Below are 24,585 nucleotides of genomic sequence, written 5' to 3'. Positions count from 1 at the left end.
TCTACTCTAAAATGGCTTTCTCTCGTCTTTAAACAGAGGATCTTCTGAAGGTCTTCTAAAGACGAAAGATTTTTTTTTTTCAAAATCATATTTCATTACATTAAAGTATTTGAATATTGATTTTCTTCTTGTCTACCATGTCAAGCTAAGCTAATTTTAAACCATCATAAAGGACAATTGTTCTAAGAAAAATGAAAATTTGACGAACGAAGAGGGAATGCGATAAACGACCTTTATGAGATGGTATAATGATATGCATATGTATGCAGTTCCCTCGTCGTGTATTCGAAGAAAAGCAAACAAATCTGCAGCGATTAACACGTATGCCGCCCTATCCTCCCCACAGCACATCTAAGCTGTATACGCAAAAATCTGCTGGAAAGAAATCAATAATTAATGCAAAATCAAATAAAAAACAACAACAGCAACAAATTAACATTGAATTTAGTGTAATTTCCTTACAATGCCGCAAAACAGCTGTCCTCAAAGTAGTGCATCCTTATCCTTAACTACAGCCTTTAGAACGCTTTCACGTGTGTGTTTGGGGGTACATGTGTGTGCAATGGTGCATCGAATATTAAGCAGCCAATAACATCCACAATAAAACAATCAACACAATCACCACCACCACCACCAAACCTCGTCGTCACCCGACAATTGCCACTAACGTCATCATGACATATTCTTCATCTTTAATGACACCATGTGTAGTGGTGGCAGCAACAGCAGTGGGGCTTTTCTTGCCCTCTGTCTTATTCTCTTGTAAAACTAGATATTGGACAATGTCATTAAGCCACTTGAGCTTGTCGGGCACTCGTATAGTTATTGAAGAACTGGAGAAAATATGTTAAGTGACTGCAGAGATGCTACTTCAAAGTGAATTGTACCAAAAAATAAAATGTCAAAGTAAAAAATAGAAATTTAAAATAACGAAGTAAACTTTTTAATGATGCCCAATGCATGACATATATAATTTTGAAAATCATTGAAAGTATTTTTAGCCCTTACCTACCATCTGTTGAAGGACACAATGAAGAAAATGAAAAATAAAAACAGAACAGTTTCAAAACGATATTCTAAGTCTGTCAAAGTACGTTTAGACTCATGGTAGAATTAAGAAGGTAAAGTCATGTATTCATATATTTGCAATTTTTTCAAAGTAATACATTTGACAACATCTCATTGTCAAAACTTATATTCATAAATTCATTGTATACACACAAAATCAGAGATGGAAATTTTTTTATGCATTGAAATTTTACAAGGTAAATTACAGAAAATGAGGAGCTGGGAATGCTTATTTGAAATGGGGTTACCTTTATTTCATTGTACCATGGTTTAGACTATACACGCCCACATCTCGGTTTAAGTGCTTAATCCATTTGATTTTATGATGACTTGCTCGAAATCCTTTGCGAAATCATTACGATATTTTCGAATGCACACCGCTTTGTCCAAAAAATTCATCAAATATTAGCATTTAGTACAAAAATGGTTTAATATATATTAAGTTTAATATGTATTAACTGGAAAATGAGATATGTACTCATGTTTGTATTGGCCACAAAACAGATGCTTTTTCAATCAGCTGATGTTAATCGGCGATTCTTACTGAGAAAAAAAAAAAACAATTTCCCGTAAGATTCTGCAAACTCTCAGTGACTCAACTGTCAAAATCGTTCTCTTTAACTGGACTTTTGTGTTACTAACAACATTTTTTACAAAATATAGTATTATAGTACACACCGAATATTCGTCGCAAAGGCACTATATCCTTTAAAGCCTTATTTACGCCGTACCTGTTTTCATATACATCGAATAAATAGATGATGATGATCAACATAGGTAAATTAAATACCTATTGATTATGGTATGCTTGGAATGTGGAAGCCCATGGAATTTTGTATATGTAAACATGATTTAAGTTTCTGTTATAGTCTATTTGGATAAGCCATTTTAAGTCGACTCTATTTCTAAATCCAACTTATTTAGACTAGTTTAAAATTATGTAAAATGTCAGTCAACTGATCTTTGTTTACAATCGTTCACTATCCCTGTCAAATAATAAGAGTCAAGTAAAATTCCAGCGTTGCCAGATACAAATTAAATTAGAGCGAAAATGCAACTCTAGAGAATTTGTAGGGACATGTAGATGCATTTACGGCAAAAACAAACAGAAAAAATAGGAATAGAGAGAAAATCGGAAGGTGTTCCAAACGAAAGGCATATAACGGTTTTCAATAGACAAAAATCCCTTTTTCCAGATTTGCGTCATTTGCCACTTAAAAGATATAGGACGAGCGACACCATAACATGACAAAACAATAGAGGTAGACTCATTTGCTAAATTGAATACAGCAATATTTTTTCAACGAACTCGACTCTGTTTTTTTTTTAATAAAAATTTTAGTCATATTTAAAATATTTACGTATGGCGAGTGACATATTTAAAAAATAATAATAAATAACCTATTATATTCGGCATTCATTGGTATATATAAGTGACATATAAAAATAGATTTGTGTGAGCTGTTGTACAGCTCTCGAGTGACGTTTAAATTTAAGTAAGCCTTTAGGAATAAAAACCCCGGTAAACCAGCTGCCAACATCTTCATAATAACTGCTTTGTGAATTCAGTAGCCGGATACAATTTTAATTAGATCGAAAATGCAACTCTAGAAAATTTTTAGGGACATGTAGAGGCGTTTAAAGCAAAAATAAATAAATAAATCTAGGAAATGTAAATAGCATGTATGGGTTTGTGCAAACCATGGTAGAAGAATATAGGTAGACGCGTCGACACAGCTGCTGGGGCAATGAACTGTCAAACCAATTTTGTAATTGAAAATGTTGAATGAAAAATTATTGAAATTTGTACAATTCTTGAAAATTTGTACAAATATCATAACAACCTCCGATTGGCGTCGTATAAAAAAACTTATTTATTTATTTAAAAAAAACATTAAAATTTTTTTGACATATCAATATTCTGAGCGTTGATGCATCTACCTGTTTTCTTCTACCATGGGTTTGTGCAAACATAACCGAAATGTGTGATGTGTTTCACAGGCGAAAGGCTTATATTACAGTACTTGTTTTATTTTTAAGATCTCGCCAACTTTAGTCACCGAACGAAAACTCTGTCCTCACCATAGCATCAGCAGGAAAAGTTGAGCATCAGCATAGAAGAAGCAATCATATTTGTGTATAAATATATTTCTATGAAACGTCCTGTAAAGGTAGAACATCAAATTATATATATATATGTATAGGGTGAGATGAAAAAATTGCAACCAACTTCAGACTGCTGTCATTTCAAAGCCACTCGCCCGACAGCTGTTAAAATTATTCCAGTGACAGCTTATTATATTGTTTACAAGCGTAAAAAAGCATTCTGGTGATAATTTCCAGAGAAAAATTTATGCGTGATGCAATTCAAGCGTGATTTCTTAATATTTGCCTGGAAAACCACAAGTGGCTATCCTTAGAGCACTCCAGCATTTATATGTTAATAAATCTTTTGTGTCTCGTACCATCGCTCGTTACCGTAATACTGGTAGCGTAGCCCGACCCGTCAAAGAAGTGGACGGAAGAAAACAGCAACATCAGCAGAAACGGTTTGAAAAATAAAGAAGCGACTTGATCGAAAGCCGCGTAGCAGTGGCCGAAAAATGGTTCGTGAGCTGAACATATCGCAATATTACCTTAGGCAAATATTGAAAAATGAGCTCGGGGTAAGGCCGTTGAAATTCCAAAAAGTGCAAGAACTTACACCGCAACAGAAAGAAAATAGACTCAAAAGAACTAAAGAGTTGCTTCGCTTGGCCGAAAGTGGCAAACTGCCGAATTTCTCCGATGACATTCCGAAAACATTCGTTGTCCAGCGGTTTGTAAACAAACAAAATATTTACTTGTCAGAGAGGTCAGCTGAAAATATGCACCTTCGGTTGGCCACGGTGCACCTTCGGTTGGCCACGCCGGCCATGGTAATGGTGTGGGCCGCCACAACAGTCGATGGTCGCTCTCCGCTCGAATTAATCGACCGTGGCATCAGAATAAAGTCCGAATATTATACCGAAAATATTCTGGAGGGTGTATTAAACCATCGCACTCAACACGCGAATTGTTACAAAATGAGGTTTCTCACTTCATTTTCAGCGCACGATAGCAATCAAAATCTCCGGATACCAATCCGTTGGATTACTGGGTCTGGGCCAAAATACCGCAGAGCAACATTCGGGCAGTGTGCGACAATTTCATTGGCCGTTTGAAGGCCATAATTCGTGCCAAAGGTAACCAATTCGAACAAATCTTAACTTATTCTAAAATTTGATGCTATTTCCGACATTTTTTATACCCTCCACCATAACATCCTTAAATATTCGTCGTAGACCCCATAAAGTATATATATTCATAATCAGCATAACATTTAAAGTCGATTTAACGATGTCCGTCTGTCTGTCCGTCTGTCTGTTGAAATCACGATACAGCCCACATTATTTGACGTAGAGCGCCAAAATTAGGCAGAGCTATTTGTATTGTGTCTAGGATATTTGGTATTGAAAATGAGATATATCGGTCCACGTTCTGGTATAGTCCCCATGTAACGGTACCTCCCGATATTCGGTATTTTGATTATTTATGCCACATTTTTTCACGGATTTGTCTGAAAATTGGTACTTGTAGGTCATAATGGGTCCCTGTGCGTGTGGCAAAACATTGCATGTATGGGTCCATGATTTGGTATAGCCACCATATAAAGGTACCTCCCGATATTCGGTATTTTAATTTTATTGCCACATTTTTTCACGGATTTGTCTAAAAAATGGTATTTGTTGGTCATAATGGGTTCTAGTTCGTGTGGCGGAACATTGTATGTATAGGTCCACGTTTTGATATAGTCCCCATATAACGGTACCTCCCAATATTTGGTATTTTGATAGTTTTCGCCACATTTCTTCTAATGTTTCCTTTACCCTAAGGTGGAGGGTATTAAAAGTTTGGCCCGGCCGAACTTAATGTTTTTTTAATTGTTTTTTTTTTTTAATTTATAAATTATGGCTTTAGAGTTTGTTGCAGTTTTTTTTTTATCAGGGAGAGATACACAGTTTCATTGTGAGTTACACGACATGTTTAATGGGTGTTCGGTTGATGCTTAGCCTACTTTTTGAAATTATAGGACTAAACTATAATGAACTTCAAGATTGGGAAAGTTCCCATATAAGCTCAGATTTTCAGACTTCTTTTGACAATAAACTCATTATTGTGACTTGATTTCCTTACAACTTTAAAAAATTCCTCATATGGGAAGATTATTTAGTTTGTATCTATCTCTCTGCCTTTTTCTGCCATTTTCTTTAATACGTTTTCAACAAATCGTGAATTTAGTATTTTTTTGTAATTATTTCTTCAAGTTAACAGTGTTCTTGTGGAAAAACTAAAATTCCCAATGGTGTCCCATTGGTTACAACTGTCTGGCATGTGGCAAACATGGCACAGAAAGTTAACTTCTCTGCAAAGATTTCCCCTTTGGGGAAATGGCAAGGTAACACTTTCACCAAGTCTTTGTAAACCTGCGCAGCTTTATTGTTATTTGTCTTTGATGAATGCGATTTGAAAATAAAACCAAAATCAAAAGCAGAAGCACTTAACATTAACCTTAACATGTTTTAGGTTTAGTTGTTCTCGGTACATACTTTTTTTTCGATGGTGCAGGGGTGGCAGACTGAATCATTGCCATGTCTGTTGGTCTAAGGAAATTATGACTTAATGTGAAAACTCAACATTTTCTAGTTTTTTTTTTCTCGAAACCTTCCCTCCTCCCTACCCTCGCCCTTACGTTACAGAACATCATTATCGTACTTGTGAAATGATGAGAAAGAAGAAGAAGGATGATTCTGACGATGATGATGATGATGATTTTGTGTCCTATCACTTGGGAAAAGACAAAATCCTTTTCTCTAGCGCTCACACACACACACATACATATTTAGTGAGTGCAATTCACACAACTGCAATGGTATTCGCTGTCGCAGGCTCTTGTTTTTTCTCGATTCTGTTTTTGCATCTGCCATTCGTTGTGATTTGCCTCATTTTCGTCAAAGGTTTCAAATTCAAAATATAGCTCAACAACTGCCAGTTTGTAGCGGAAATTCAACGTTGATAGTTGGTTAAATTTAAAAATAACGGAAACCCAGTTGATAGCTACAGAGAATAAAAAAAAAACAAATTTTTGGGAAAATAAATTGTGAAAAATTGTGGAAATATAAATTAAATTTTAAAGAAAAATATACACAATTTGAAATTAAATTAAAAAATAAATTAAAATATACAAAACACAAATTTCTTTAAAAATTTATTTGTGAAAATAACCAAAGATCTATATATTCGTTTGTGTTAATATCTCATTATAAAATAAAATTACATAATAATGTGAAAAATAATCAAGTATTTAAACTGAAAGTGTTACAACTTAGCTGCCACATCAAACACAATTGGCCCTCTTGAAGCATAGTTTGATTTAGTCTAAAATTAATTTTAATTACGGAGTAAAAATTTATATCAAGAAGTAAGTTTTGAAGGGAAATATATTTTTCAATGTTATATCTTTTTAATTGTTTCCAAAATTATATTCCGATCGTGAATTTTTAAAATTTTTTTAAAGGATGAATATTTTAAGTATATTTTGTATCATAATTTTCCGAAGAATAGATTTTTAAATATTATAAGAGTTACAAAAATGGAGTTTTTAACAATATTTTCTTAAAGCACTGTTCTTATTTTTTGAATATGAATGTGTTTTTTAAGAATATTTTTCAGGTTTTATAGGTTTGTAGTATATATATTATAGTCTTGGAGCAATATACTCAAACTTTTTTTGCCACGAAGATATATTAAAAATGAGTAAATAAGTTGTAAGTTCGGTCTGGCCGAACTTTGAATAACCTCCACCATTTGGAACGAATTTGGAAATGTTAAAAATTCTGTTAAAAATACCGAATATAGCCGTTATGGGTGCTATACGAAGACGTGGACCTGCACATACAATTTTCTGTCATAGGCTGTAGTATTCATTACGAACTTTAAATACCAAATTTGAAACAATTCCAGTGAATAATGCCGAACATCGGGAGGTACCGTTATATGGGGGCTATATGAAAACGTAGACCTACATGGCCCATTTACGAACTTAACCTGCCTACTGGCAAAATAAACATGTGTGGAAAATTGTAGCTTTCTATCTCAATTCATTCGAAAGATAGCGTGATTACAACAGACAGACAGACGGACATGGCAAAATCGACATATAATTTTACGCTGATCAAGAATATATATACTTTTAGGTACAATACTCACGGAAATTGTTAGAGATGTCATATTTAAAGTTCGTAATGGATGCTACAGGCTGTAACAAAAAATTGTCTATGTAAGTCCAGGTCTTCGTATAGCTCCGATGTAACGATACCTACCTATGTACGGTATTTTGAGGATTTTAGCTACATTATTCAACGTTTATTTCAAGTTTTCGAATTTGAGTATGAATATTTTTTCGATACAATAGCCCGAATATGTTTGGAGCTAAAAACGTCAATTTCGAATAATATATTTTCGAGCTGTAAAGGAACTTTATTCAATTATATTAAATATTTTTTGACCCATAATCGATTTTTCATTTTTTTCGGGGCATTAGATGTTTTCTTTTAAAGATATAAAAAGTATTTTTTACTTTTTTCGATAAGATAGTAGTTTTGAATTTTTTTTGTACCCTTCATCATAGTATGTAGCGAATATTATGTTTGTCATTCCGTTTGTAACACCTCGAATACACATTTTTCGGTCTACTGAACTTATAGTGAGAATACATAAAACGCTTTTTTGATTGGGTTAATTCATCGGTTCCTTTGTTCTTGTCCCAAGAAGGCAGCCATTGACTTAAGCCAGTCAAAAGAAAGCGTTTTATGTATTCTTACATCCTATCAGATTTTATTTATTTTTAAATATTTTTGTCCATGCCTATCAGAGTTATGGCCCAGATTATTTTTAAAGGTATTTTTAAAGACTAGTTTATTTATTTATTATTAATTTTTGAAATTCCATTTTATATATACGTTAAAATCACACATTTTATTTAATTTCGTATTGTTTTGAAGTGCGAAACAATGGTGTTGCCTCTTCAAAAATAAACGCAAAATGGAATTGTATGCGACATGCCCACAAACTTTGCCAAATATCAAAAAATTTTGATTTTTTATACAACCGATACAATCTTGAATACAACCTCTTCAAGTTGTACAACCAGTTGTATCGTGTGTGGCGTGCATTAGAATTACAGCTCTGGATTTTTATTCGATTTATAGCTCTTTATTCATTTAGATTTTTTTTCGAGACATAAATTGGAGTTTTCTTAAATATTATTGGATTGGAAATAAATCTATTGACAAACTTAAATAGTTTTCAAGCTATAATCATAAATTTTAAAAAAGTTTTTTTTTGGAGTTTTAAGAATAAGTTTCCAAGAATTACCAGTTTTTTTTGAAACCTGAAATTTTAAGAATATTTTCCCTGGAACACTGAATTAGAAGTATCACAGCTGTGAACGTGGGTTTTAAAAGGTGAGAGTACATAAAGAGTTAGGTTGACTTAGTTCGATTTTAGCCCTACTCTCCTTTGTTCGTTTCCGAAAAAGCCTGGCGATGGCTTAAGTCAGTCTAAAAAGAGTTTTATGTATTCTCACCATTAATGTATTCTCACGTTTAGACGTTTAAACATAGCAGTTTTCAGAAAAATTTTCCAATGTTTGTTAACAATTTAAAAGCAGATTTTTAATAATTTTTTTTCAAGGAATTATTAAAAACTAGATATTTTTAAAAATAACCAAAAATGTTTTAAGTTATTTTTTGGAACTTTCCCAAGAAAATGAAATTTTGAGACTATTTCGTATATATCATTTACGATGTCGCTCAGAGGCTGTTACGATATGCGTTTATCAACAAATTTAACTAATTTAAATAATTTTTTATTCAAAACTTTTAATTCCAAAAATGTTTTCGCAGTTCATTGTACCACCTGTGTTGTGTGTACCAGCTGTGTTGTGTTTTAAAGACTGTCAGGCCTCGTTACTCATAAAAAGTGCTATCAAATTTTCCATGCGTAGACCTTGCACCCACAAATAAGTGACGAATCTTTGTAGAACTTGTAAATTAGGTGTAGGTGTAAATAAGGCTAAATATTCATATTTCTTCTACAAATGGCATTGTACACCATCTTTTGTGTTACGGAAACCCTTCTCGATATCTGTTATGTACTTTTACTCCATATGTTGTTACATTTTGTTTAATAACTTCTCCAAAGTATAATACATACAGCATGTTTTTGTAAGAGTATTTTTCCTTTCGTTTGGAATTTTGGCAAAAGAAAATATATTTTGGGTTTTTGTAGTGCATGTTTTTTCTACGAGTGGCAAACACAATAAAGCTTTTTTCCCTTGTAGATATAAATAGAAAGAAATTGGCTGTTTTTTGCAGAATCTCGCCAAAATTGTATGTTTATGGCGGGGAATTTATATATGAACTAATATTACATATTAACTTAAAAAGATTTTTCAATTTTATATTACAAATTTGTGATAAATTTTGAATTTATTGGGATTGCCACAATGAGCACAACTACTCATAAAATAAAATAAAAAATTAATAAAATAATGGTTATGGAAAGCCAGACATATCAAAGCTTTTTGGAAATGGACGAGAGTTTCTAATTTTTTATAAAAACCATATTACCCGTTTGAATACGAACAATTCGAGTGAAAGTAATTTTTTTTTACAAAAAACAGGCTGTTAGTCCCGCTTCATACAGCACCCTATTTTTATCGACACATGGGCAATTTACTATCGTAAACTTCTAGTACAACTATAAAATAGAGCCATTTTCGACGAATTTTTGGAAAAATAAACGAAAAACGTGATTTGTGTAAAGTATTTTGTGACATCTAAAAATTGTACTAGTTTTCATTTTTTTGTTGTAATTTAGTGTCTAATTTATATATTTGACCTGTTCAAACAACTGACAAATGCAAGAGAGGGACATGATGATGTTAATCTAAAACAGATTCTCTGCTTAGAAGGAAATATTGTGAAGTGTTTCCCGCCGGCAAGTCCTCAATTTGAAGAACGAGATGAGAGAAGAAATTCCGAGGTCGAATCCGCCCTGACCAATGAAGCACTCGGCGAAGAACGAATGGATTCACGTACAGAAGGCCCCAACATGTTCGACGAATGCGGGGAATATGAGTACGACGACGTTCGAAGAGGGAGATTGGATTCTATTCTCATTTTTGAAAACATTGATCCTCCGAGCAGGATCCAAAATAGAGTTGACAATCGAAGAGGGAGATTGGACTCTATTCTCTAACATTGTGGGGCTGCTTGTCATTCCATTCAAGTGGTCTTGCACATCGACTGAGCGCATCGATATCTGTGCGTATGGGTCATAACCTCTATTATCTCACACATTATCGTATGCGTCAGCGCATCACCGCGCATCACCGAATTGTTCACATGTGAAATTTTATTGCGGCTGGGAAATACATAATTTTAGAATATTTATTGTTTATTGTTAGATTTTCCCAGCGCCTCAACCGTACTCAAAAGTATGTACAAAGTACACAACACAATCCAGAATTAGAATAATGCAAAAAAAAAAAAAAACAGAAAGTTGAGAGTGTGTAAAGTAATATGTGACATACTGTGTAGTGATGAAATGATACCCCCATTGTCAAAATGTACAATATCGGAGATGATTGCGAAACTAGTAGATTCTTGCAGGTTCTGGAATTGTTTTCAATTGAGCTAAATTTGACGATATAAACTATAAATAACGCAGACTTGGATTATACTATTTGAAATAAAGTTATCCTGAATTTATTGTATCATAGGTTTGGCATGGGAATAATTACATAAGATAATCTCATGCTAACATTGACAATATGCAAGTTTTAAAATTAAAAATTAAAATTTCACCCTTCAAAATGTGCGCACAAAAATATGATTTTGCTTCCCGAATAATAAAATGAATAAGGTAAAGTCATTGCAAATAAGCATACCCATTTTTGCATTTTCTGCAATTTACCTTGTCAAATTTCAATGAAATAAAAGAGGTTCCCATTTCTGATTTCTGTGTATGCAATGGATTTATAAATATAAATTTTCACAACGAGATGTTGTCAAATGAATAATTTTGAGAAAATTGTAAAAATATGATTGCATGACTTTACCTTCTTAATTCTACCATGTCTATATGCTACAAAAAATTTTGTTAACGTACTATTTGTTTTTATAGTGTATACATGGCAGAAGAATATATGTAGACGCATCGACACAGCTGCTGGGACAATGAACTGTCAAACCAATTTTGGAATTGAAAATGTTGAATAAAAATTATTTAAATTTGTAAAAATTGTTGAAAACACGAATAAGAAAAAATATCTACTCAAATTTGAAAAAACATTTAAATTTTTTGACATATCAATACTCCTAAGCGTTGATGCATCTACCTGTATTCTTCTGCCATGAGTGTAAATATATCGGGAATTTCAGACCAAAAACAAGAATATATATCCTTACGTACATTTCGAAGGACTAAATCTCGAATATTATCAATATTATATAATTGTATTTTAATTAATGTTACCCAAATATGCGTTTAAAAAAACGTATTTTGTATTTTCATTGAATGTGAATTGAATATAATGTTCGCATTTACCCCGTATTTTCACATTCTGTACATATCATGGCAGAAGAATACAGGTAGATGCATCAACGCTTGGGAGCATTGATATGTCAAAAAAATTTAAATATTTTTTTAAATATAAATAGATTTTTATATGTTTTCTTATACTACCTCATTCGGAGGCTATTATAATTCACGCTTTTCAACAATTTTTACAAATTTAAATAATTTTTCATTCAATATTTTCAATTCCAAAATGGGTTTGACAGTTCATTGTCCCAGCAGCTGTGTCGACGCGTCTACCTATATTCTTCTACCATGGTACATATATAGCATTTTTATAGCATACTTTAAAGAGCTCCCATTGTAGAATTAAGTCAGCGGCTGCTTTCTTCGTAGAGGACATGGTAGAATCATACAGTTAGATGCATCAACGCTTGGGAACATTGACATATCAACATTTTTGTAATGTTCCTTCAAAAATAAGTATATTTGTTTATGTTTTCCTATACGACGCCAATCGGAGGTTATTATAATATGCATTTTTTTAACAATGTTTACGAATTCGAATAATTTTTCATTAAAAATGTCAATTTCAAAATTGGTTTGACAGTTCATTGTTCCAGCAACAACTTTGGTGCAACTACCTTTATTCTTTTTATATTATGGTAGAGGAACAAAGCAGTTTTAAGTTGACTTAGTTCGATTTTGGCCTTACGCTCCTTTGTTCTTTTTCGACGAAGCTAGGCTAAGGCTGGAAATACATAAAGAGCATATTTGGCTAGCTTAAGTCATCGGCTGGCTTCTTCGTAGATGAACAAAGGAGTTTTAGGTTGCAAAGTTCGATTTTGGCCCTAGGCTCCTTTGTTCATTTCCGAAGAAGCCAGCCGATGACTTAAGCCAGCCAAATAAGCGCTTTATGTATTCCCAGCTTAAGTTATCGCCAATCAAAAAGCGTTTTAAGTATTCTCACCTTTAATAAGGTAAATCAAGCTGGCCTAAGTCATCGGCTGGCTCCTTCGTAAAATTACAAAAGAGCATAGGCTGAATAAGTATATTGAACTAACACTGCCTTTACACGGTGACATTTTTTAACCATGCCATTTTTTATTGTTGGTAAAAGGTGTAGAGAGACAAGGATAGAAGAAAAAATGGCACGATAAGCCACCGCACAGGGTTACATGCCATTTTCTTTGCATTTCTCTTTTTGCTTCTTCCGAATTTTTTATAATTTTGACATTTTATATCGTTTCTTTATTGTAATTTTTGATGCGTTTCTTTTATTGTGATGTTTTTAGTGATTGAATTGTATAGTGAATTATATGAAAATTAATTGGAAGTATTAAAAAGTAAAAAAAGAAAGTTAAAATAAAAGTAAATAATGCAATATTTAACACCTCAATAACTTTTTCCATCATTTCTTCTTTAGATTCACACATTTAATTTTAAATCACTTCTTTATAAATATCTGTTACAAACAATTAGCTCTATACGAAATACTGAATAAAATAAAATGTCAGAAAAAATGCCAAGCACTTTTATCGTAAAATGCCACCGTGTAAAGGCGTGAAGATTTACGCAGATATTTTAAAAGAGAATTGATAAAAATGCCAGATAAAAATTGCACCGTGTAAAGGCAGTGTAAGTCAACCTAGAACTCTTTTCTCCTTTTGCGGAGAAACCATCCGATGACATACCCCAATACAAAAAGCCTTCTATGTACTTACACCTTTAGGGTATATATTTGTCGAAACACCGATTGGTACTCTCTTGTTGGTTAGTTTGGAAATGGGTTTAAGCGCCTGAAAGTATGACGTAATAATGCTAAAAAGTAACTTCAAATATAAGCCAGATTTCGTAGATCACTCTATGGCGAAGATCACTTTAATATTTTATATAAAATTAGTCCTCTTAGGTTTTGAGGTCACTTTCAATGGTTAATTTTCATTATACCATTTATCATTCTCAATCCAATACAAGCACATACATTTCTTTGGCATATATTTTAAATCTTTACCCAACATCTTAAACCCCTTCTTTATGTTCTGCCCACCAACTATGACAATGAACCATAACACCGGTATCCATACAAAAGAACAGTCGCAAGCACAGGATACTGTAAGAGGGGGCTTTTTTGCACTAAAGTGGTTTTAATTGTAAATTAAGCCGCTATTGTGCGGTAGTTGGTTACAGCCAAGAAAAAGCAAAGAACACAAACGAAAACAAGTAAAAGAAATGAGAGAAAGAAGGAAAAAAAAAAATACGTCGCACAAGTACCAGACTGAAGGTAGTGACAATTGTCATCTGTAGCAGCGACATCGTCATCGTCGGCGTCGCCGTCATCATCCTCGACATCATTATCATGGTCTGAATTTATAAAAAAATACAATGTTGAGGCAAGGAAATATGTGTAACATATTTTTGTTTTTTTGTTTGTTTTGTTTTTTGTAGGTTACTACTACTATCCTTGTTAAGATTTTTATTTTTCAAATGCAACGTTCAATTTTTTTGCATATCGTTTTCAATGTTTCGTATTAACGAATGACGAGCCGTCAAGGTGATTACAATTGACAATGATTTCACGTTCTGTTCTTGAAAAAGTCCTAGTCGTCGTCGCACACACTTATTATTTTTTTTTTTTTGTGTTCAAAGATAAGTATTTTCCTGTTTATGTTTGTACATATGTGTGCGACTTCTTTTTTCTAAATGTGATATTATTTATTTAATACATTTGATGAAATTCAATGTTAAAGACAAGGTGACAATAGATTTGTTTACTTTTATTTACAATGTGCGCGTTGAAAGAAAAATTGAATGGTTCGTAAATATGAAGATGGTGAATGAGTGATGACATTATAATCTCGATGATATTGAATAATTGTTAAGGTCGCCGTACATGGTTACGTATGGGCGATATTTAATTCTAACCTCGAAATTCAAATATTGTACATTCGCCTTGGCGTACCATACAATGCGAAGAAATGTTAAAGCATGTTTACATATATGTATGTGATTTTAAATGCATTCGAATTGCGAATTCTTTAATGATATTCAATTTCGATTATTAATTGGAAAAGCTCTAAAGGCGAGAGTATATAAAACGTTTTTTTAACCGACTTAAGTCATCGGCTGGATTCTTCTTAGGGTGGAAATACATAAAGCGAATATTTGGCAGGCTTAAGTCATCGGCTGGCTTCTTCGTAGATGAACAAAGGAATTTTAGGTTGATTTAGTTCGATTTTGGCCCTAGGATCCTTTGTTCATTTTCGAAGAAGCCAGCCGATGACTTAAGCCAGCCATAAAAGCGGTTTTAGTTCAATTTTAGTTCAATTTCGGCTGTCTTCTTTCCGAAGAAGACAGCCGATGACTTAAGCCAGTCAAAAAAGCGTTTAATGTATTCTCACCTTAGGAGAGTTTTTTCTGATCCTTTTTATACCCTCCACCATACTAAGGAGATGATTTTAGCGACATTATTCATCAGAATAGTTTCAAATTTGGCATTTGAAGTTCGTAATGGATACTACAGCCTAAGACAGAAAATGGTCTGTGCAGATCCACGTTTTCGTATAGCCTCCACATAACGGTACCTCCCTATATTCGGTATTTTGATAATTTTAGCGACATTATCCACCGGAATTGTTTCAAATTTGGCATTTGAAGTTCGTAATGGATACTGTGGCACAAAATTGTTTATGCAGGTTTAGGTCTTCGTATAGGCCCCATATATCAGTACCTCGCTAAATTCGTATTTTGACGATTTTAGGTACAATAATCACCGAAATTGTTTGAGATGTCGTATTTAAAGTTCGTAATGGATGCTACAGACTGTGACAGAAAATTGTCCATGCAGGTCCAGGTCTTCGTATAGCTCCGAAATAACCTGATGCTTTTAGCTCATTAATCACCGTTTATTTCAGGGTTTGAATTTAAATATGGTAATGGCTTATAACAAATAGCGCCTATGTAGGTCCACGTCGTATAGACACTATTATAACGGCTATATTCGGTATTTTTTAAGATTTTAACAGAATTTTCAGCGGATTTTATTTTTTGAAAATTTTTAAATTCGTTCCAAATGGTGGAGGGAATTCAAAGTTCTGCCCGGCCGAACTTACTGCTTTTTAACTTGTTATTTTCTTTTTTTTGGAACTTGCCGTCCCTTTCGGCAAGAGATACGCCATGCGACTGATATTTTTGATTTCTGCTTAATTTTTATGTAATAGATTTGTGAATATGCATTTGAGATGATATCAATCTTATAATATTAAAAAAATTGCTCTGTTCCAATCTTTTAAAATTGTCAAAATATTTATTTTTATTTATTTAAAAACCCCTTGCCTATACACGCATCAGAGATAAGAATCTGTTTTCAATTAAGTAAAATTTGACTAGGTCAATTACAGAAACATGCAGAACTGGATATTATAATTTAAAATAAGGTTGCCTTTATTTAATTGTACCATGCTCTGCTGCAGAACCAGGCTCTATCAGACGAAATATTTTTCACATACGCAATGTTAAATTTTCCATATGTAGAAGTTGCACATATGGTGAAATAAATGGACGGCATTTCAGTTTTGAAATAAATGAGTAAATTACATACCATGGCAGAAGAGAACATTGATATGCCAGAAATTTTTAAATGTTTCTTTTTTTTCGAATACAAGTCGATTTTTCGATGTTGTTATGTTATACATTTGTTAACAGTTTTTACAAATTTGAAGAATTTTTCATTCAAAAATATCAATTCCAAAATTGGTTTGACAGTTCATTGTCCCAGCAGCTGTGTCGATATGACTACCTGTATTCTTCTACCATGGTTCATACATACTATTTTCATCGGAAAAAGGTGTAAGTGCATAAAGAGCTTTTTTAATGGCTTAAGTCATCTGCTGGCTTCTTCGTTAAAGGGCAAAGAAGTTGTCTCAATTCAATTTCTTGCCATCATTTATACAAATGCCTTAAGGCTGGAAATACATAAAGCGCATATTTGGCTGGCTTAAGTCATCGGCTGGCTTCTTCGTAGATGAACAAAGGAGTTTTAGGTTGACCTAGTTCGATTTTGGCCCTAGGCTCCTTTGTTCATTTCCGAAGAAGCCAGCCGATGACATAAGCAGGCCAAATAATCGCTTTATGTATTCCCAGCTTAAGTCAGTAAAAAACTTGTTATTTGAGCTCTCACCTTTACAAAACACATTGTAACAAAAGCAAATAAATACAAAACATATGCAAGTGTGTGATAGCAAATATTTTGAGTCCTATTTCAAAGAACAACTTGATATACTAACGGAAATAAACATGGATAATAAAAGAAAAAAATCATTCCGTCTGATAATGCCTTTATAAAGTGGAATCACTGTTTAGTTAAATGTGCGATGGTTAGTGCATACGTGTACGTACCCTGGTACTCATTGCAGCTTAGTATGAAGTTGGTTTGAGTCATGACTCAATCAGAAAGGTTGCTCGACTTCAAGAAACTAAGTCAGCGGCTAGCGAATTCTTTTCCAAAGAATCCAGCCGATGATTTAAGCCAGCCTTTTATGTATTCTCACCTTAAGGCACCAAAACAAAAAAAATGTTTTTAAGAGGTAGCTTTGTTCTACATTCTGTAATTGTGCCATTGTTGATCATATTTTTCAAGAAATTCCAGACTATTCATTCGTCTTTCAAAATTTTTAAACCATTTTAAAACAGAGGAAAAATGTCATTTCTAATAATTCTGAGAGGAACCGGCATAGCCTCAGAGCTGCATTTCAGTAAAGGTGAAAGTACATAAAATGTTTTGTTTTTTGACTGGCTCTAGGCTCCTTTGTTATTTTCCGAAGAAGCAAGCTGATTACTGATTTTGTACCATGAAGCTGTTATTGCACTATGTTAAAATCTATTTATGTTTAATAAGGTATAAGTGTCAATCAGTAGCTTTTCTACTTTTTACAAGCGAATTTGGCAGAATTTTAAAGGTTTTAAAATCTTAAACTATGAAAATTTAGCTCTTTTATATAAAAGAACAACTGTTCAAATTTCAAAATTTGACTATTCGAAAAGAATACGAAACATATTTTTGGGTATATTCCATGGTAAAAAAATACATCTACATGCATTCTTTTACCATTGAACATTGATATGTCAGAAATTTTTAAATGTTCCTTTTTAAAATAAGTAGATTTGTATATGTTTTCGTATTGAAGGTTTGCTTCTTCTTTTCATGCATTTTGTTCAAATTAAAAAATACAGAAACATTATGTAAGAAAAAAGGAGTTATGTTACTTTGAACTATGAATCGTGTCGTATGAACTCGTTACGTAGTTTTGCCGGCAGATAATGTAATTCAAATGGGAATGACAACATGGTATAAGTTAAAAGTACGTTCACAGTATTGAAGGTTTACCCACTGGTGCGTTAACTATGTGTGTTTAGATACACCGTTAGAAATATAGAAAAATAAATATGAGGTATGGTGAATCTGATCTGCATTTAAACGTGTTATTAAAGGCATTATCAGATGGAATGCGATTCACATATGTGCTGTCAGTTTTATCATCCATGTGTATTTCAAAATTACCATTTTACATATGACTTATAATTTTTGCTATTATAAATTTGCAAATGTTTTTATTTCCTTTGATTACATTGTATTTTATAAAAAAAATATAATATTTTATGGATTTTTATCGTAAATATCAACTTACATATTTTCGCAAAACAAACAAACACCACATTTGATTAAATGATATTTTTCCGATTAAAATAGGGCTCGCTGTGATCGACAACTGACATTGTCAGTTTGACATGAGATTTTTAACCCTTGTGGCGATTTTTAACCCTTAAAACTGAATTGGTGTGTTCTAAACTAAAGCTGGTTAATCTTTGTTCTACCGGGGTACAATTAATTCAAGGTAAACTGAATTTGTATACCCTCCACCATATATAGTATGGAGGGTATATTAAGTTCGTCATTCCGTTTGTAACTCATCGAAATAATAATTTTAGACCCAACAAAGTATATATATTCTTGATCAGCGTAAAATTTTAAGACGATTTAGGCCTGTCTGTTCGTTGTGATCACGATACAATCAAAACGAATTAAGAAAGGAAGCTAAAATTTTGCACAGATCTGCCTTTTGTCTGCAGGCAGGTCAAGTTCGAAGATGGTCTATATCGGTTCACGATATCGTATAGCCACCATATAACGGTAACCCCCGATATTCAGTATTTTTATGATTTTAGCCACAATTTTCAATGGAATTGTCTGAAATTCTACACATGGAGTTCTTTGTGAGCACTTTACCCCTGAAAGAGATTTGTCTATATAGGTCCACGATATCGTATAGCCCCCATATAACAGTACCCCCCGATATTCGATATTTTGACGATTTTAGCCATATTTTTTCAACGGAATTGTCTGAAATTCCACACAAGAAGTTCCTTGTAGGTATTTTACCCCCTGAAAGAGAAATGCCTATATAGGTCCACGATATCGTATAGCTCCCATATAACGGTACCCCCGATATTCGGTATTTTGATGATTTTAGCCACAATTTTCAATGGAATTGTCTGAAATTATACACATGGAGTTCTTTGTGAGCACTTTACCCCTGAAAGAGATTTGTCTATATAGGCCCACGATATCGTATAGCCCCCATATAACAGTACCCCCCCCCCCCTATATTTGGTATTTTGACGATTTTAGCCAAATTTTTCAACGGAATTGTCTGAAATTCTGCTCATGGAGTTATTTGTGAGTACTTTACCCCCAGACATAGATTTGTCTATATAGGTCCACAATATCGCATACCCCCCTATATATCGGTATCTTCCGATATTAGGTATTTCAAAGATTTTGAGAGAATTTTTAATGGATTTCATTTTTTTTTTTTAAATTTTCTAATTCGTTCCAAATGGTGGAGGGTATTAAAAGTTCGGCCCGGCGAACTTACTGCTTTTTTACTTGTTTGTGGTATATCTGGTCAAATTTAACTGCATTGGATGTAGGTTCTCATCCCTGATTTGTGCAAATACAGTGGATATAAACACAAATTTTAACACTAAGAATTGTCAAATGTGTAAAAAATTTTGAATATATGATTGCACAAGATTATCTTCTTAATTCAACTACGGTTCCTACCAATATCCGCTAATTAAATGCGATTTTCTTATTTTACAGCAATGGGTGCCCAATCGGTTCTTTTTGTATTACTTTCAATAAGTCTGGAACATTTCGTTAGAGGAGAATTTCAGTAAGTTTTACAAAAATATGTTAGTGGAATTTGATACATAACTAAAAATTTCCAATTTCAGACATAGTTTAGCTATCACAGATATTTTACCCGAGGACATAAAACGTTATGATAAAATGCGTCCGCCGAAAAAAGAGGGACAACCGTGTATAGTTTATTTTCACGTTACCGTTATGGGCTTAGATTCTATCGATGAGAATTCCATGACCTATGTGGCGGATATCTTTTTCGCACAAACATGGAAAGATCATCGTTTACGATTGCCAGAAAATATGACAACAGAATATCGTCTACTCGAAGTGGATTGGTTGAAAAATGTCTGGCGGCCAGATTCGTTCTTTAAAAATGCTAAATCGGTGACATTTCAGACAATGACGATACCCAATCATTATATGTGGCTGTATAAGGATAAGACGATATTGTATATGGTGAAATTGACACTGAAGCTGTCGTGTATTATGAATTTTGCCATCTATCCGCATGACACGCAAGAGTGTAAACTACAAATGGAAAGTTGTAAGTAGTCGAATTAAAAGTAGTATACATTAAAAATATGTTATAATTTCTTTATATTTTCCAGTATCCCACACAACAGATGATATGATTTTCCAATGGGATCCCACAACACCCCTGGTGGTGGATGAAAACATTGAATTGCCCCAGGTGGCATTGATACGCAACGAAACAGCTGATTGTACCCAAGTCTATTCGACGGGTAATTTCACGTGTCTCGAAGTGGTTTTCACGCTGAAAAGACGTCTTGTCTACTATGTATTCAATACATATATTCCGACTTGTATGATTGTCATCATGTCATGGGTCTCATTTTGGATTAAACCCGAAGCAGCTCCAGCCCGTGTTACATTGGGCGTCACTTCGTTGCTTACTCTATCTACGCAACATGCAAAATCACAATCATCGCTACCGCCGGTTTCCTATCTGAAAGCAGTCGATGCGTTTATGTCTGTCTGTACGGTGTTCGTGTTTATGGCTCTGATGGAATATTGCCTCATCAATATCGTGCTAAGTGATACACCCATACCCAAACCTATAGCATATCCTCCTAAACCGAAGCCAGAGGAGGAGAAAAAGGAGCCAGAAAAGAAGCCAGCGCCAGAACCGGCGCCCAAGCCACCACTCACAGACGAAAAGATTGAGAAAATATTTGATGAAATGACCAAAAATAAGAGGGTGAGTAGTCAGGGTTTTAGAAAATATGTCTTCAGAGTTTTAGAATATAAAGGCGATGATACATATGCAACTTGTCATCACGGCATGGCATAATGTCCAATTAAAGGGAAAATGACGAATACGGGTCTAGCTTCCATTTATGAAATATAGAACAAATTTTTCAATGGCTGAAGACTTCGACTGGTTTTTTCGTAAAAGAACAAAGGAGCATAGGGTAAACAAGTAAAAATTATGGGCAGAAATTGAACTAAGTCAACCTAAACCTCCTTTGTTTTTTTAAGAAGAAGCCAGTTGATTTTTAAGCCAGTAAAAAAAGCTTTCTTTGTGTCTGTACCTTTACTGGCTTAAGTCATCGGCTGATTTCTTCGTATACATAGCTGCTGTCAGACAATAATAGTTTTACATATGTGCTGTCACTTGTATCATCCTTGTGTGTTTCCATGTGTATGTCAAAATTGCCATTTTACATATGACCCATAATTCTTGCTATTTTCCACTTGCATATGTTTTTTTATTTCCATTGGTTACATTGCGATTATATTTTATTTTCTAAAAAAAATATGAAGGTGAGAATACATAAAAGGTTATTTTTACTGCCTTTTGTCATCGGCTGGCTTATTCATAAAAAACAAGAGCGTAGGGTTAAAATCGAACTAAGTCAACCTACAACTCCTTTATTCTTCTTCGAAAAAAGCGAACAGATGACTTAAGCCAGTCAAAAAGACTTTTATGTACTCTCATCCATGGTAGACGAATATAGGTAAACGCATCGACACAGCTGCTGGGACAATGAACTGTCAAACCAATTTTGGAACTGAAAATGTTGAATGAAAAATTATTTAAATTTGAAAAAATTGTTGAAAATGCGTATTATTATAACCTCCGAATGACGTCGCATTAGAAAACATATAAAAAATCTACTTATATTTGAAAAGACATTTCAACATTTTTGACATATCAATGTTCTTAAGCGTTGATGCATTTACCTGTATTCTTCTACCATGAGTCGTTGCAATAGTAAAAAAGCCTCCTAAGTATGTGTATCTTCACTGACTTAAGTCATCGGCTGATTTCTTCGTATAGCTTAAATCAGACGACTAGGGTTTTACATATGTGCTGTCACTTTTATTATCCATGTGTATGTCAAAATTGTCATTTTACATATGACTCATAATTCTTGCAATCTTTTTTTATTTTCTTTGGTTACATCGTGATTATATTTTATTTTCTAAAAAATATGAAGGTGAGAATACATATTTTCACACAACAACAAAAAAATTCACTTTTGATTAATTTATATTTTTCCCAACGAAAATAGGGCTCGCTGTGATCGAAAAAGAACATATGCACTTTAGTCATGGATTTCACAACAGAAATATCATCCATGTATCACACGATGTGTGCAACTTTTACATATGGAAAATTTGACACTATAAATGTAAAACTGTTATCGTCTGATGACAGCTTAAATGAACTAAGGGATTTTAGGTTTACTTAGTTCCATTGTAGTCCACAATTTGAACTAGGTCACCCTAACTTTTTTCTATGTATTCTTACAATAAGGTATCTGTTTTCTCACAGATAGCCACCTTTTAAACAGATAACGTTTTTTTGCCTTTAAATCGCAATATTTACCATGGTTATTTATATTTTTTTATTTTTAAGAACATTTTTGAAACATTTCTCGCATTTATAATAATAAAAATTTTTAAATTATTTTCCTTAACCTTAGATTCCCCACACACATACACGACGTGTTATGCGACCACCCCTCGACGCCGATGGTCCCTGGATTCCTCGACAGGAGTCGCGTATAATACTGACGCCAGGTATTGCTCCACCACCGCCACCAAAACCTCCATCACCTGAACCTCCCAAACCAAAGCTGACACCACAACAGGAACGTCTCAAAAGAGCCATATACATTGATCGAACATCACGCGTACTATTTCCAGCGTTATTTGCCAGTCTTAATATCATATATTGGATAGTATTTTATGAATATCTTTAAGCCAAAACTAAGAAAACAAACGAAAAACAATGTGTATTCAATACTGCTATTAGCACAAATTTGCTCTCTTTCAGAACTTGCAAGAATTTTCTATTTTGCAATTTTTTCGACACCATAAAGGGAAAATCGGTTATCAGAAAGTTGTACATTCTTGCAATTCTGGAACAGACCAATTATTATCAAATATTGGGTCTGTTCGATTACTTCAATTTAAAATTTATACAACTTATCATTATCAGCTTATAATTGAGAGTTGCCAAAACACTTAGAGTATGCTTAGACTAATAAATTCACTCGATTTCACATGTCAACTCATGGCAGAAGAATACAGGTAGATGCATCAACGCTTGGAAGCGTTGATATGTCAAAAAAATTTTAAATGTCTTTTCAATTATAAGTAGATTTTTATATGTTTTCATATACTACGTCATTCGGAAGCTATTATAATTCGCGTTTTTCAACAATTTTTTCAAATTTAAATAATTTTTTATTCAACATTTTCAATTCCAAAGTTGGTTTGACAGTTCATTGTCCCAGCAGCTGTGTCGACACGTCTTCCTATATTCTTCTACCATGTCCAAGCGTATACGTTACGTAAATCGTATTCATAAATCTTGGAGTGGATAATATTATTTGACGTATACGCTATGGAAGTGACATTCGGAGATCGAGGGGATTTCATAAATCTAAACTTACTCTAAACAAATTTTGACACTTCGTCTGATAAGGTGTCACCTTATTATTAAGCCATGACGCAGCTTGGCCTCAATATTCACTCCTGGTTACAAAACTAGTGTCGTATTTACAGAATTATTTTGAACCTTTGTTCTGGAATACTCTGTAAATTTATTGTTGCATATTGAGTTATCGAACAGATTTATTTCCAAGCATCTGAAAAACGTGATATTGTTTTATTTTTTTAAGTTGAAAAGTTCGTTTGTTTTAGTAGAAATGAAGAAAAAAAATTAAATCATCATCGTAACTATAAGTTCGTTTACATTAACTAATTCGAATGGATTTCAATTGTGAATTCCTTTGTCTTAGGGTGAGAATATATAAAAAGCTTTTTTGGCTGACGGTCAAAATCGAACTAAGTCAAACTAAGGGTGCAAGTAAATAAAAAGCTTAAAGTCAAGGCTAGGCATATTAATGTCAAGTTATAATGGACAACGACGGCAGGATTTTAGTGCGACTCTGTACTCCCTTTGTGAAATGTCACAAAATATGCCTAGCCATGACTTCAAGCTTCTTATGTACTTGCAGCATAAAACTTCTTTGGTCCTCTACGAAGAAGCCAGCCGATGATTTAAGCCAGCCAGAAAAGATTTTTATGTACTTTCACCTTTTAATCCAGTGAATTTCATTCGAATATGATCAGCTTATATTAGATTGGTTTGTTTACATTTGAGAGTCTCCAAT

At 33.4% G+C, this 24,585-nt stretch overlaps 1 protein-coding gene across 1 annotated transcript; it reads left to right on the top strand.

Moving 5' to 3' along the window:
- Positions 1-6,352: 6,352 nt before the first annotated feature.
- Positions 6,353-23,957, top strand: LOC101893423 (glycine receptor subunit alpha-4). The gene is made up of 5 exons (XM_005183483.4): positions 6,353-6,568; positions 19,892-19,964; positions 20,026-20,480; positions 20,545-21,155; positions 22,888-23,957. Exons 2-5 carry the CDS (start codon positions 19,894-19,896, stop codon positions 23,164-23,166), a joined length of 1,416 nt encoding a protein of 471 aa, XP_005183540.1. The 5' UTR covers positions 6,353-6,568; positions 19,892-19,893; the 3' UTR covers positions 23,167-23,957.
- The last annotated feature ends 628 nt before the right edge of the window (positions 23,958-24,585 follow it).

The sequence above is a fragment of the Musca domestica genome, unplaced genomic scaffold, assembly GCF_030504385.1.
Source record: "Musca domestica strain aabys unplaced genomic scaffold, Musca_domestica.polishedcontigs.V.1.1 24, whole genome shotgun sequence".
NCBI lineage: Eukaryota > Metazoa > Arthropoda > Insecta > Diptera > Muscidae > Musca > Musca domestica.
This window is presented reverse-complemented; position numbering and strand designations above follow the sequence as displayed.

Coding starts and splice junctions, on each gene's coding strand:
- LOC101893423 (XM_005183483.4), top strand. CDS start 19,894: ATGGGTGCCCAATCGGTTCTTTTTGTATTACTTTCAATAAGTCTGGAA. Junction 20,481..20,544: donor TAAACTACAAATGGAAAGTT/GTAAGTAGTCGA, acceptor TATATTTTCCAG/TATCCCACACAACAGATGAT. Junction 21,156..22,887: donor AAATGACCAAAAATAAGAGG/GTGAGTAGTCAG, acceptor CCTTAACCTTAG/ATTCCCCACACACATACACG.